Consider the following 12570-nt stretch of genomic DNA (forward strand, 5'->3'; position numbering starts at 1 on the left):
GCAGCCAGGGGTGCAGGAATCCCCAGCTGGCAGAAATCACAGCTCCCCTGTCTGGAACACTCTGACAAACTCAGTCTCAACCCCAGTGCAACTCAGAATTAGGGCAGAAGTGACACTCCACAGCACAATAAAACATTTCAGCTGCTCACCCCACACAGAACTTTGCATGTGAGGACTGGAAAGAGCAACCCAAAGCTCATAGCTCATCAGGCAGCTCTTGGACCACACTGAGATCCACAGAAATGGATTCTCTCCAGTGCAATCCCTTGAACAATATAATTTAGAATATAAAACATTTCCTTTCTTGCAGGTTTGCCTTAAACACCTCACCTGGGGAAGCACCAGAACAGGCGTTTGGCTGCTCCTGACACTCAGCTCTCTCACAGAGCTGATTTTTAACACTCAAGCACAAATCCTAGGCCTCCAGCTACATAAAGAATTCTCTCTAAAGAGCTGGTCATTTTAACAGAGTAACATTTCCAACATTTCCAGGGCATTATTGATCTCTATGGCTGACAGTCACAATACTTCTTCTGAGAACTTTATTTTCCTCACGAACATTTTTGGAGTTCAGGTTCCTTAATTTCACATTCCCAGGCAAATAAAATGCTTTTACCCCTTCCAGGTAAATGACTGAGATACCTGAAGGAATTGCTTCTTGCAATCCTTTCCCTACAAAAGCAGAAAAGCCCTCAGGCTGGGTTTACTCCCAAATTCCTTTTCCTATTACTGTTCACTCATTTCCATAGACCTTGTTACCAGTACATCCACCGGGCAATTCCAAGGAATCCTTGATGCCAGAGCTGCTGCTCAGCCCTGCTGGAGGAGCTCCTGAAGTCCCAAAAGGTCCCTTTTTCTGCCCAGTCTGAGGAGCACAGGGCCAGGCCACTGTTGTGTCTGGGAGCTGACACTCAATTCATCACCTCCGGGCTGGGAGAAAAAGCAAAACCAGAAAAACACCCACCCAGTGGGGATCCACACTTGTCCACTGGTGCCTGCTGCCCACGCTCCCTCTCCAGCTAAAAGGGGCAGGGTTTCTCCTGCCCAGAGTAAACAAGCAGAGCAGCAGCCCCAGGACTCACCCTGGGCCACAGCTCTGCAAGGCAGAACCAGGCACAGCAGGGGCAACAGATGAGGAGGGGCCCAATGTCCCCACTGAGGTACATGCAAGCCCAGAACTAGAAACCCAAGTCCTTCCTAAGCCCATCTTTATCTTCAGGAATCACTAGTAAAGCCAGACCTGAGCTCTGCCACCCCAGGCCTGAACTCTTCTGTCCTAGACCTGAATTCCGCAACCCCAGACCTGAATTCCACAACCCCAGACCTGAATTCTGCCATCCCAGACCTGGATTCTGCCATCCCAGACCTGAATTCTAAAACCCCAGACCTGGATTCTGCCATCCCAGACCTGAATTCTAAAACCCCAGACCTGAATTCTGACATCCAGACCTGAATTCTGCCATCCCAGACCTGAATTCTGCCATCCCAGACCTGGATTCTGCCATCCCAGACCTGAATTCTGCCATCCCAGACCTGGATTCTGCCATCCCAGACCTGGATTCTGCCACCCCAGACCTGAATTCTGCCATCCCAGACCTGGATTCTGCCGTCCCAACCCCAGACCTGAACTCTGTGTCCCTTCTGCTCATTCAATTCAGCCATGGCAGATGACAGGTTTACTGATTTACAGAACAGCCCTGGAAAAACCAGTTTCCTGAAGTGTCTCGCAGATGCCACTGAACCCTCGGACCAAAGCACACCCAGCTCACACCTGGCCAGGTGCTCGAACTGCAGGTGTGTAACACACAGCCAAGGACAAACCCTGGTTTTCACTGTTAGAAACAAACCCAGCACATCCAAACAGTGCTCACAGCAGGCACCAAAGCACTTGGAGGCTCCTCTCCTTTACCTGTCCAGCAGCACCAGCCCATCAGATTTTGTAAGTCACAAACCTGCACATCAGGCTGAAAACACTGTGTTGATAACTCCAGTCTGGAGGCTGGAATCCCTTCAGTGCCACAGACTGAGGTGTCTGAGAACTCAGGTAACAACAGCACCATTGTCACATTTATCTCTTTTAAAACCCACCTTAACCTTTCTGTGTGAACTGGGTAAAACTGTGAAGGTGGGTGGCAGGATAAAGCCAGGTCTGTCCATCCCCAGCCACAATTCCATGACAGAAATGTTGTGTTTGAGGCCCTGCAGCTGCCACAGCCTGGGAAATCAGACCCAGACAAACCATCACTCTCTCACTCCAGGATACATCCCAGAGCAGCCCTCAGCAACAGAGACAATAATGCCCTGTGCTTTCCTCACTCTTCCTGTGAAATGTTTCAACATCCAGGAAGAACTTCACTTGTATCCAAAAGGGGGGAGACACCTTAAATCCTGAGCACAGCTGAGGAACTGCCCGGTGTTTTCAAGGCAGAAAAGACAAAGAGCAGATGTAAATATTGCACATTTCAAAGGCCGGACCTCGAATACGGCAAGCACGAGGCACCAAAACCACCCCTATTCTTGCAGCAAGCTATTTATAATAATAATAATTATCCTTTCTATTCTTAGCTTTGCTCCGCTTTGTACTTTCAAACAGGAATTAACACGGTGTTAAATGTGAGCTGAGGTACGAGTCTCTGACTGATTCTCCACAGTTTGACAGCTTGAAGGCAACGCCGGTTCCATCCCACAAAAACAATGAGAGAAATGGCAACTTGCACGTTAAGTGTAAAACGCACAGTCCCGCTGAGAGCGTAATTTTGCACACAAAAATACAGGGGAAAAAAAAGAAGGTAGCGTGGAAAGAAAATAGGAAAATCCAAGCGAATGCTGTTGCATAAATTTCCATGGAAAAACAGGAAGAGAAGGGAATAGGGAAAGGATAATTGACATTCCTGTGCGCCAAGGATGGGCAGGGTGGCTGCACTGCCATGGGAAGCGGAGTGGAAGGAGCGGAGAACCAGGACCGGGACCGGCACCGGGACCGGGACCGGCTCGGGCCGAGCTCACTCCGGGCTTGGGCCGAGCTCGGGCACGGTCAGGGCCAGGCCGGACCCTTCCGTGCCACACCGGGCCAGCCCGGACCGACCTGCGGAGGACAAATTACCGGAGCAGCAACGCCCAAAAACCACCAGCGGCACCGGGTGGGAGCGGTGCCTCCGACAGCAGCAGAGGCTCGGCTGGAGCGGCCCCGGAGCGCCCGTTCCCCCGGTGTCCCCGGGCCAGCCGCACCGGCACAGGGCACAGCGCCCAGCCCGGGGCACCGGCCCTTTGTCGCCACGCTCCGCCGACAATCGGCCCTTTAAATCCCCGGCACGGAGCGAGCCGCCGCCCGCACTCGGGATAACGGGGCCGGGCCGCTCTCCCCTCAGCCGGCCCGGCCGTGCCCGCGTCCCCGCCCGGCCGCGGCCTCACCGCGCCCGCCCCAGCGGCTCCTCCCGCCGCGCCGGGGCCGGGCCGGGCCCCGCGGCGTCCCCGGGCCGGTGCTCACCGCACATGGTGCGTCCCGGTCCGCAGCCGCGCTGTCTGTGCCGCCGGGGCCGCGCCCCTCGCGCCAGGCCCGGCGCAGGCCCCGGCCCGCCCCGCCCCGGCCGCGCCCGCCATTGGCCGCGCCGCCCGCCCGCCCCGGGACGTGGCAGCCGCTGCCGGGGCCGCGTCCGCCGCGGGGGCCGGGCGGGCCGAGGGGCGGAAACACCCCCGGCACACGGGGATGGGCCCGCTCCCCGAGAGACCCCGCGATTCCCAGCCCCCTGGCCGGGCCGGGGGGACCGCTCCCGCATCCTTCCCGGTAATTCCCAGCCCCACACCGGGGGGAGACCGCTCCCGCATCCTTCCCGGTAATTCCCAGCCCCACACCGGGGGAGACCGCTCCCGCATCCTTCCCGGTAATTCCCAGCCCCACACCGGGGGAGACCGCTCCCGGATCCTTCCCGGTAACTCCCAGCCCCCTGACCGGGCCGGGGGAGACCGCTCCCGGATCCTTCCCGGTAATTCCCAGCCTCACACCGGGGGATGCTCGTTCCCTGACCCTTCCCGGTAATTCCCAGCCCCACACCGGGGGATGATCGCTCCCGCATCCTTCCCGGTAATTCCCAGCCCCACACCGGGGGATGCCCGTTCCCAGTCCCTTCCCGGTAATTCCCAGCCCCACACCGGGGGATGCTCGTTCCCTGACCCTTCCCGGTAATTCCCAGCCCCACACCGGGGGATGCCCGTTCCCAGTCCCTTCCCGGTAATTCCTAACCCCAGAACAGTGTATCCCTTTGCCCAGAACCCTTCCCGGCATTTCCCGGCCCCGGACGGAGGACGGGAGGTGTTTTGCCCCGGTAATTCCCACTGACGCCAGGCAGGGCAGCACGCACGGATCCCCCCGGGCGCTCCCGGTGCCCGGCGATCAGCGGGTGCCGACCGAGGCAGGGACGAAGCGGCGCCGCGGGCTCCCCGAGCTGCCTCCTGCCTTCCCCAGCCCGCTCGACAACAGCTCCCATTCAGAGGCACAGAAAGAAACCATTAAGATGAATCTGCAGAGCAAACTGGGACAGGCATAGCTGACCAAGGCGTGACATCCGTGCAGCTGGAGAGCTCAGTGTGCTGGCTGTCTGTCTGTCTGTCTGTCTGCAGCCACCCCCATCAAACCCTGCCTGGAAATTTAATAAAAACCTAAGGCTACAAAAGAGAGCAATGCCTTAAGAGAAATGCCATTCATTCTACTTTATATGACACTAAAATTTCAATAAAGAACTATTTCCCTCAAAAGCTCAGAAAACAACCCACAACATCAGGACACAGAACCGTATTTTGAGCTTGCTGCCAGAACCTGGCTGGGCACAGAGCAGAGAGGAGGAGGAGGTCTCAGGAACACGAGAAGCCTGCAGCTTCAAAGCAGGACACCCTCCCTGCCCTGCAGCAGGGAATTCTGCCATCAATACCCCCGAGTCCTTCACCAGAGACTCAAAGAAAACGTGGTCGTTTCACACCGATTTCCAGAGTCAAACAACTGCGGGTTATTATTGAAATCTGAGTAAATATTTAGCTTATTTAGCTAAAATATTTATTTTTAAATTTCTACCAAGTAATAGGTAGTTGACAGTTACCACATGCTGACGTGGTGCTGCAGAGGGGATTCTCCACTGGCTGAACTGAGCCTGGTTAGGGACCTTATCAGTGGAATAATTACACTGGGAAGGGGTGAGAGAGGGGAACACACCAGAGGCTCTCAAGCCAACGAGGAGCACGACCTCAGCTCCGTGGTGGCAGCACAAGGAAGGAACAGAATTCCTGGTGACAAAGCCGGCACCAGGAAGAAACCATTCCCCACACACAAAGTAAACAGAGCTCCTTGCAAAGCCCCATTGATGTGCTCCAACTCAGAACAGCAAACAGCCCCTGCCATGTGTGCAGGACTGCAGGAGCCCTGCTCTGCCACGTACCAGGCAAACAGGATGTGGAGGAGCAGCACAAACACAGGCCCTCCTTCCTCCCAGTGCTGAGAAATCAGCTGCTGCATGGTGGCTGGACGATTTTACTGCTAGATGAACTCATCAGTCTACTTGCTGAAGCTGATAAGGATCGTTCTTTTCTAACATTTGCTTTAGAAGGCATGATTTTTGCAACAAACCTTTTTTGTTTCTGTTGCTATGGTTTGCAGAGTGGTAATGAGCAAGGAGGTAACTTTCCACAAAGCCATGGCAGTGTTACAGCCCCCAAAATGAACAGTTGATATTATAGGTTATCTTTCACAAAAGTTTGATAGGAATCAGCAGCTTTTTAGCAAGACTTGATAAAATTAACATTCCTGAAGCTCCCACTTACAGAGTAAGGGCAGCCAGTCCTGTCAGTCCCACAGGTTGGGGGAATAAACATTTAATATTGCTATTGCACAAAAAAGCCAAGGAACTTTGCCTTCTCTTTCTTCCAGTATTGAAGATCTGTATGAAAAAACAACAAACACATCACTGTTTTCTGAGCCCACCATTCCTTTCTAAAGACATAGCAGAAGAACCTTTTTGTAATCCAGGGCATTTAATAAATTAGTGGGTGAACTGCTTGAACTGATGGTGCATTCTCACAGTAGCTACAACTGTTTTTCTGACAAGGCAGCCTTGGTTGCTCCTCAGCACAAAGGTGGTTTACATACAGCAGGAGGTGAATGTTTATTTGGCCACAGATGACGAAGCTCAAGTTGAATTTGCTTCTTTCTCCGCGTCATCATCATCGTCAACAACCTGAAACCAAACCCAGAAGCAGTTTAGATAAACAGGTTAAGCTCTCAGTCCTGCAGGACTTATTACATTAAATCCCTGCTGGGCCCAAGGAGAGCAGCAGTTATTCCACACCACTGAACAACGGGCTCAGGAGGAAGGTAAGAAAAACTGGCAATCCAAAATGCCAGGAGGAAATGAGCTTTAATTATAGGAGCTGGTCAAGCCACCACAAAGGGCATGGAACAATGGCTCCAGAGATCAGATATTTCATGAGAAACCCAAAGAATCTGCATTCCAGGGGACAAAGGTCATTGCTTTTTATCACATGCAGTCACCAAAGCACAAAGGCATCAGCAAGTGTGTCCAGCTCTGGGTTCTCCAGCTGCCTTGGAACACCTGCATCCACACAGCCCTGGTTTTCCTAACTGCCCCCAGCCTGCTGGAAAGGGTTAGGGTTAGGGACAAAGAGCTCCTTTGCCACTGAAAAGGAAACCTCAGTGATGTCTCCCAACCCACCTGCTCAACGCCTTCCACCTCAGGGATGTAGAACTGGAGCATGTTCTGTATCCCGCTCTTGAGGGTGATGAGGGAGCTGGGGCAGCTGGTGCAGGAGCCCTGCAGCTTCAGCTGCACAATGCCATCCTCAAAGCCCTTGTAAATGACATCACCGCCATCCTCCTGCACCGTGGGCCTGGGGGAACACAACATTCACCCTAAAGCTCAGAGCTGGAACAGGGATCCTTCCAGAAACCCTCAGGAAAGCAACATTCAACATTTACAGTAACTGTGGACACAGAGGGGTTTAGTCACTGTTTCTTACAACCACCTGGTCCACATTTCCAACAACTCCTGCTGTGCTGGACTAGCTAACACAGAAACCTCCTCTGTAGGCATTGAGATTTTAGGGTACAGAACACCCTGGGGCAGAGCTCAGCCTGCCTTACCTGGAGATTTTAGGATACAGAACACCCCAGGGCAGAGCTCAGCCTGCCTTACCTGGAGGTTTTAGGGTACAGAACAGCCTGGGGCAGAGCTCAGCCTGCCCTGCCTTACCTGGAGATTTTAGGGTGAATGAACACCCTGGGGCAGAGCTCAGCCTGCCCTGCCTTACCTGGAGATTTTAGGATACAGAACACCCCAGGGCAGAGCTCAGCCTTACCTGGAGATTTTAGGGTGAATGAACACCCTGGGGCAGAGCTCAGCCTGCCCTGCCTTACCTGGAGATTTTAGGGTGAATGAACACCCTGGGGCAGAGCTCAGCCTGCCCTGCCTTACCTGGAGATTTTAGGATACAGAACACCCCAGGGCAGAGCTCAGCCTTACCTGGAGATTTTAGGGTGAATGAACACCCTGGGGCAGAGCTCAGCCTGCCCTGCCTTACCTGGAGATTTTAGGGTGAATGAACACCCTGGGGCAGAGCTCAGCCTGCCCTGCCTTACCTGGAGATTTTAGGGTGAATGAACACCCCAGGGCAGAGCTCAGCCTTACCTGGAGATTTTAGGGTGAATGAACACCCTGGGGCAGAGCTCAGCCTGCCCTGCCTTACCTGGAGATTTTAGGGTGAATGAACACCCTGGGGCAGAGCTCAGCCTGCCTTACCTGGAGATTTTAGGGTGAATGAACACCCTGGGGCAGAGCTCAGCCTTACCTGGAGATTTTAGGGTGAATGAACACCCTGGGGCAGAGCTCAGCCTGCCCTGGCTGTGGTTGCCCCAGGTGCTGCCAACAAACACCTCATGGGTGTGGGGTGTGTCCCCCCCCGGGTGCAGCACAGCTGTCACCTGTGATAAGAAGCCCTGCTTCCATCAATAAATATGCATTTCTCCACAATTTGTGCAGGGCAGAAAACAACCCCAGCTCTAAAAGGTTAATCCTGCTCCCAGGTGAAGGAAGCTGCTCCTGATAAGCTCACCCCAGAGCCACAGCATTTCTGCAGCCTGCTCCCCCTCTGCAGCCACAAATGCCCAGCATTGTAGCCCTGTCCCCATAGCAACATTTTTCCAGACCAAGTTAAAACCATCAAGTTCCTCTAACAGAAGCTCTTTATACTGATTTCCAAAATAACTCTCTGAGAGCTACAGTCCTCACAGAAAAATCTGTGAACCTGACACATTTATAAACTCACCACAGCAAATTATCTCCGTTCCAGAAAGCCAAAGATCATGATTTAAAATTCCATTTTGCTTACTTGAATTAACTTTTTGACACACTACAGGACCTTTTAGATGTACATTCCCCCCATCCTGCACCTTCTGACAACTCCTCTGCATTTAATTTGGATCTGCTGGACAATAAATGCTCTATGTGTAGCCTGGCTGATGGATAATTTCTGAGAATGCCCTGCTAGAAAATGAAGGAAGCTACACCACTGCTGATATTCTCATCAACACCTTATTGGTGCACTGATGGGTACAGGGGGAGGAAACTGAAGAAATGAAAAGGTGGGAAAAGCAGAATTTTGGGCAGAAATTCCACACCTGTTACAAAAGGGCCCTGGAAGATCAAGGGCTGACACTGAACAGCCAGGCAGCCAGCAGGAGCATGGACATTTCTGTCAGCTTTATACAACACTACCTGGCTTCTGCTTTCAACATTCAGTGCAAATGTTGGGGAAAGATGTTCCAGCTTATTTCTACTTTTCCTGCTTTTTCAGGAAAATTAACCAGCACCGTGTGTCTGCTCTGAGATAAAATTTGTAAATAACGTGATATCAGTTTCAATGCAGCTGCTAAAAAAAAAAAATAAATAAAAAATACAGTTTCTGGTCCCTGCAGTTTGTGAGCTGGGGAAGATGGCACCATCAGATATCACAGAGACATCAGACATCTTCCCCTGCACCTCAAATGTCAAGTTGCTTTTGCTTTCAGTTTGCTTTGGAAGGCAATTAATGAGCTCCAAAATACTCCTCAGGTCAACAACAGGATCCACAGCCACTCTTGAGACTCCATTAGTCACCACCATTTCTAAATTCAAGCTGTGTTAAAGCACCAATAAAATCAGAGTGCAAGGCCAAAATCTGCTGAGGGCCAGGATTTTCCAGGAGATCTTCCTCTGGAATATAAACTACCTGATTCTTGTATCCAGCAGCTCCTTAATCATCAGTACAACTTCATCATCTTCTTCTGAAGCAGCTTAGGAAAAGAAAAACGTGCAAGTCAGAACACTGGGAGAATTCCAGGCTGCAAATTCCTGCCTGCAGTCACCTTAACGGGTTTTAAATTTAAATTCTCCTGCCTGCTTTTCTGAGGGAGAAGGGGAGGCTCTTCTGCATGCCACAAAAGCTAAACCCAAAGGCAGACTTGGCCTGCCCCTGAAGATCTGATTTACCTGTGTCTGTCCTGGGTGCCTCATCAGTCACTACAGGCAAGCCAGAGGCAAAGAAATCCATTATGGTTGCATAAATATCTGGTTTCAGTAAGTTCCAATCCAGGTCTTCACTCTCCTGTGAGAATCAGAGGAGGGGAAGGAAAAAGAATGAGGAAGAGAACGTGCCTGCTGCTGCTACATTCCCAGAGATCCTCACATTCAAATGCCACCAGGGACTGTCCCAGCTGATGCACAGACTGGGTTCATGTTCTCTCAAGTCCAGCTTTAAACAGACATTCAGTCAGACTCAGACTGTGGCAGCCAAAGAAGGCTCTCCTTGTTTGCAAGCCAAGCAAGTGCTTTAAAAATACTGGCTAAAAAGGTGTGCAAGTCTCCAAAATGCATTATCATTTGACAGATATTTTTATCAACTCTTTCAGAGACTCAAGATTGTCAATTTAGCTATTTATCATTCCCTGAACTTATTTTGTTCTGTATTAAAGGCACTCGTGGACACTTCTCTGGAACTCCACTGTGCCTGCCTGGATCTGCTCATCTCTGAGCACAGCTGAATCCCTGCTCTGCTTACCTTGGTGATTGTGATGAAGTCTGGCCCAAAGAAAACACTTTTCACTCCTTCAATCCGGAATAACTGTCTGTTAAGGACACCAGGGGGGAAAAGTGGGCAAAAATGCACTCAATCTGACAAGTTAAGTTTTAATTTTACCAATTAACAATATGGTTACCAAACAATTTCATCTACAGAAAAAAATATTAAACTGTGGTGTACTTGGAGTAAATACAGTGTAAGGCTCTAAGAGTGTTTTTTGTAATTACAGGGGAAAAAAAAATATATATTCTCTTGGAAGAATGGAAATCATCAAAAATGCAATGAATGAAAGAATCAGAAATCCTACCACAAAAGTATGTGTAATGGAACATGATAAAAGTCATTTCACAATACCCACTTGAAAGAATTTCTACACATGAAACGGGTGTACGTGCACTGAGCATCTGCATCACTAAATCAGCTGGATTTTGAAAATACTTAAACCATGGAATTATGCAAGTGCACCAAACCATCTGAAATAATCAAATAATTCTCTTCCCTTCCTCTCCTCCAGGGAGCTTCTGTTAATTCTTTGGAAATTTTTATTCCAAACTCTGTTTAAAAGGGAATAATAATACCTTGCTAAAGGTGAGCAATAGGCTGCAGCTGGCGTGGAAAACTCCATAGTCCTGGACCCCAGCACTTCCCTTCCTGGAATAAACTTCAAGCTGTTTGGATTTGGTGTGTCCTGGGTTTGAATAAACATGCCTCTCACTGCAAAGACAAAAACAAAGAAAAGTAATATAATCAAACCTAAGGAGCTTAAGTGGAAGTCAAGTCCTGATTACTCAGCAAGCCCAGGGTGATCCCAGCCCATGGGAACCCTGCTGAACACGGGCACATCATCTCACAGGAGACAGCAGGATGAAAGGAACCTTGGCTCTTTTGCTAACGTTTATTTACTAAAAAGCAAACTTTCAGCATTACCACGGGACAGAAGAACCCCCAATGTGCTCATCTGTGTATTTTTAACTGGTGTTTACCTGCACGATGCCATGCTGCAGATGGAAGAGATGGTTTCTTCTGCAGGAGCTGGTGGAAAGGCTGGCGAGTTGTCAGATTATGATCTTTTAACAGCATGTGACAGAACCTAGAGAAAAATACCTTTACTAACAATTTCCAAATTCCACATTTCCACTGTCCCAAAGAAGCTCTGTCTCACGAAATGAACATCCCTACTGTGAGCACATGACACACCAACACAGAAAAGGTCTAAATTGCGTTATTTGCTTACTTTTGTGGGCTTGGGAGCAAGTAGAAACCACAACAGGATGTGCAAGGAAGGTGCCCTGGAAGCTCCCTTTAGCTAATGATGATTATATCCCATTTCACAGTGCCCAGCACTACAGGGTCCTCTAAATCCCCCTCACTGCTTGATCTTGAGCTAACCGTGAGGGAGGGATTTCCTCTTATTTCACAGCCCTGAACATACAGGAGTGGGAAGGGTGTAACAGCTCCTCATTGCCCGATCCTGTGCACACGGGGGGGTGCAGAATTATCCCCTACAGCAGCATGTGAGCACATGTGAGGGGAATTACACCCGGCTGCAGTGTCCTGAGCGTGAGGGGAATTACCCCTCGGAGCAGGATGTGTGTGTGGAATTACCCCTCGGTGCAGGATGTGTGTGTGGAATTACCCCTCGGTGCAGCATCTCGAGAGGGGTTTGAGGGGAATTACCCCTCATGGTTCTCCCCAGGTGTACCGAGCACCCAGGAACTGCAGAACTACCAGCTCGCGGCTGGAACGGGCTGAGAAGGAGAAACAGCCTCCCGCTGCCTGCCAGGAAGAAGCGTCACCCCCGTCCGCGGTGGAAAAAGGAAGGGGAAGAGCAAGGAGCAGCCGGGGCGGCCCGGGAGGTCGCGGTGCCGCTAACTGCGACGCAGCCCCCTTTCAATCGCGTGGGGAAGGGGCGTGAGGGGCACCCTCCGGGAATAAACCGAGCTCCCTCCGGGAAAAAGCCGCACCGGGGCAGCGGGAGCCGCGGGCCCCGCGGTCACCTACCGCCCGCCCAGCCCCACCGCCGCGCAGAGCCGCCGCGCCGCCGCCATCTTGGCGCTCCCCGCGGCCGAGCGGGCACCGCGGCGCCCTCTGGCGGCTGCGCCTGAGGGGGACAGCGGGCATGGCGGCGGCGGCGTGAGGGAACGGGCTCCGACCGGGGCTGCCGGGACACCGAGCGCCGCTCTCCGCACGGCCAAGGCCGCCACGGACCCTGGGCCCGAGTGCCACACGCACACAGGGTGCCGACTCCAGCCCTGCGCGGGGCAGCCTGTCCTTGGGTGGGCAGCCCTTTCCAGGAAGGAATTTTCCTGATTTCTAGGAAGGAATTTTGCCAGTTTCCAGAAAGGAAAAATTTAACACCGATTTTCCCGATTTCCAGGAAGGAAATTTCCCATTTCCAGGAAGGAATTTTCCCCATTTCCAGCATGAGCCTCCCCAGGCCCAGCCTGAGGCCGT

The 12570-nt window shown here is 51.7% G+C and overlaps 2 protein-coding genes and 1 long non-coding RNA gene across 8 annotated transcripts in view; 1 reads left to right on the plus strand and 2 right to left on the minus strand.

Annotated features, from left to right (window-relative positions):
• GFPT1 (glutamine--fructose-6-phosphate transaminase 1) overlaps window positions 1-3629 on the minus strand; it is a 29780-nt gene extending 26151 nt beyond the window's left edge. For both annotated transcript variants that reach the window (XM_071417787.1, XM_071417786.1), the window contains exon 1: window positions 3488-3629. In XM_071417787.1, coding sequence (XP_071273888.1) covers window positions 3488-3494 — 7 coding nt within the window. In that variant the 5' untranslated portion in view covers window positions 3495-3629. The remainder of the gene's footprint in view (window positions 1-3487) is intronic.
• LOC139585238 (uncharacterized) lies at window positions 3630-4674 on the plus strand. Of its 2 annotated transcripts, none has more exons than XR_011676990.1 (2): window positions 3630-3784; window positions 4268-4674. It is a non-coding gene; the product is annotated as an uncharacterized lncRNA (long non-coding RNA). The 2 variants fall into 2 exon arrangements; XR_011676991.1 differs by having other exon boundaries at window positions 3778-3983.
• Window positions 4675-5012: 338 nt separating this feature from the next.
• Window positions 5013-12232, minus strand: NFU1 (NFU1 iron-sulfur cluster scaffold). Of its 4 annotated transcripts, none has more exons than XM_071417830.1 (8): window positions 12118-12179; window positions 11100-11206; window positions 10695-10830; window positions 10096-10162; window positions 9528-9642; window positions 9268-9331; window positions 6717-6891; window positions 5013-6221 (listed from the first exon to the last, which is right to left on the minus strand). In XM_071417830.1, exons 1-8 carry the CDS (start codon window positions 12162-12164, stop codon window positions 6174-6176), a joined length of 759 nt encoding a protein of 252 aa, XP_071273931.1. In that variant the 5' UTR covers window positions 12165-12179; the 3' UTR covers window positions 5013-6173. The 4 variants fall into 4 exon arrangements, with proteins under 4 accessions (XP_071273931.1, XP_071273928.1, XP_071273929.1 ...); XM_071417827.1 differs by lacking the exon at window positions 12118-12179 and adding an exon at window positions 11753-12057; XM_071417828.1 differs by lacking the exon at window positions 10096-10162 and having other exon boundaries at window positions 12118-12232.
• Window positions 12233-12570: the final 338 nt, after the last annotated feature.

Source organism: Agelaius tricolor, unplaced genomic scaffold (assembly GCF_023055355.1).
Source record: "Agelaius tricolor isolate 1412-34295 unplaced genomic scaffold, bAgeTri1.0.p SCAF_70, whole genome shotgun sequence".
Classification (NCBI taxonomy): Eukaryota; Metazoa; Chordata; class Aves; order Passeriformes; family Icteridae; genus Agelaius; species Agelaius tricolor.

Bases quoted from the DNA above. Each gene is read 5' to 3' on its own strand.
- NFU1 (XM_071417830.1), bottom strand. From the start codon at position 12,164: ATGGCGGCGGCGCGGCGGCTCTGCGCGGCGGTGGGGCTGGGCGGGCG. The intron at 9,332-9,527 runs GTAAATCAGATC...TCTTTTCCTAAG, and splicing joins GGCACCCAGGACAGACACAG to CTGCTTCAGAAGAAGATGAT. The intron at 6,892-9,267 runs GTAGTTTATATT...GTGTTCCCCCAG, and splicing joins CTGCTGGATACAAGAATCAG to GCCCACGGTGCAGGAGGATG.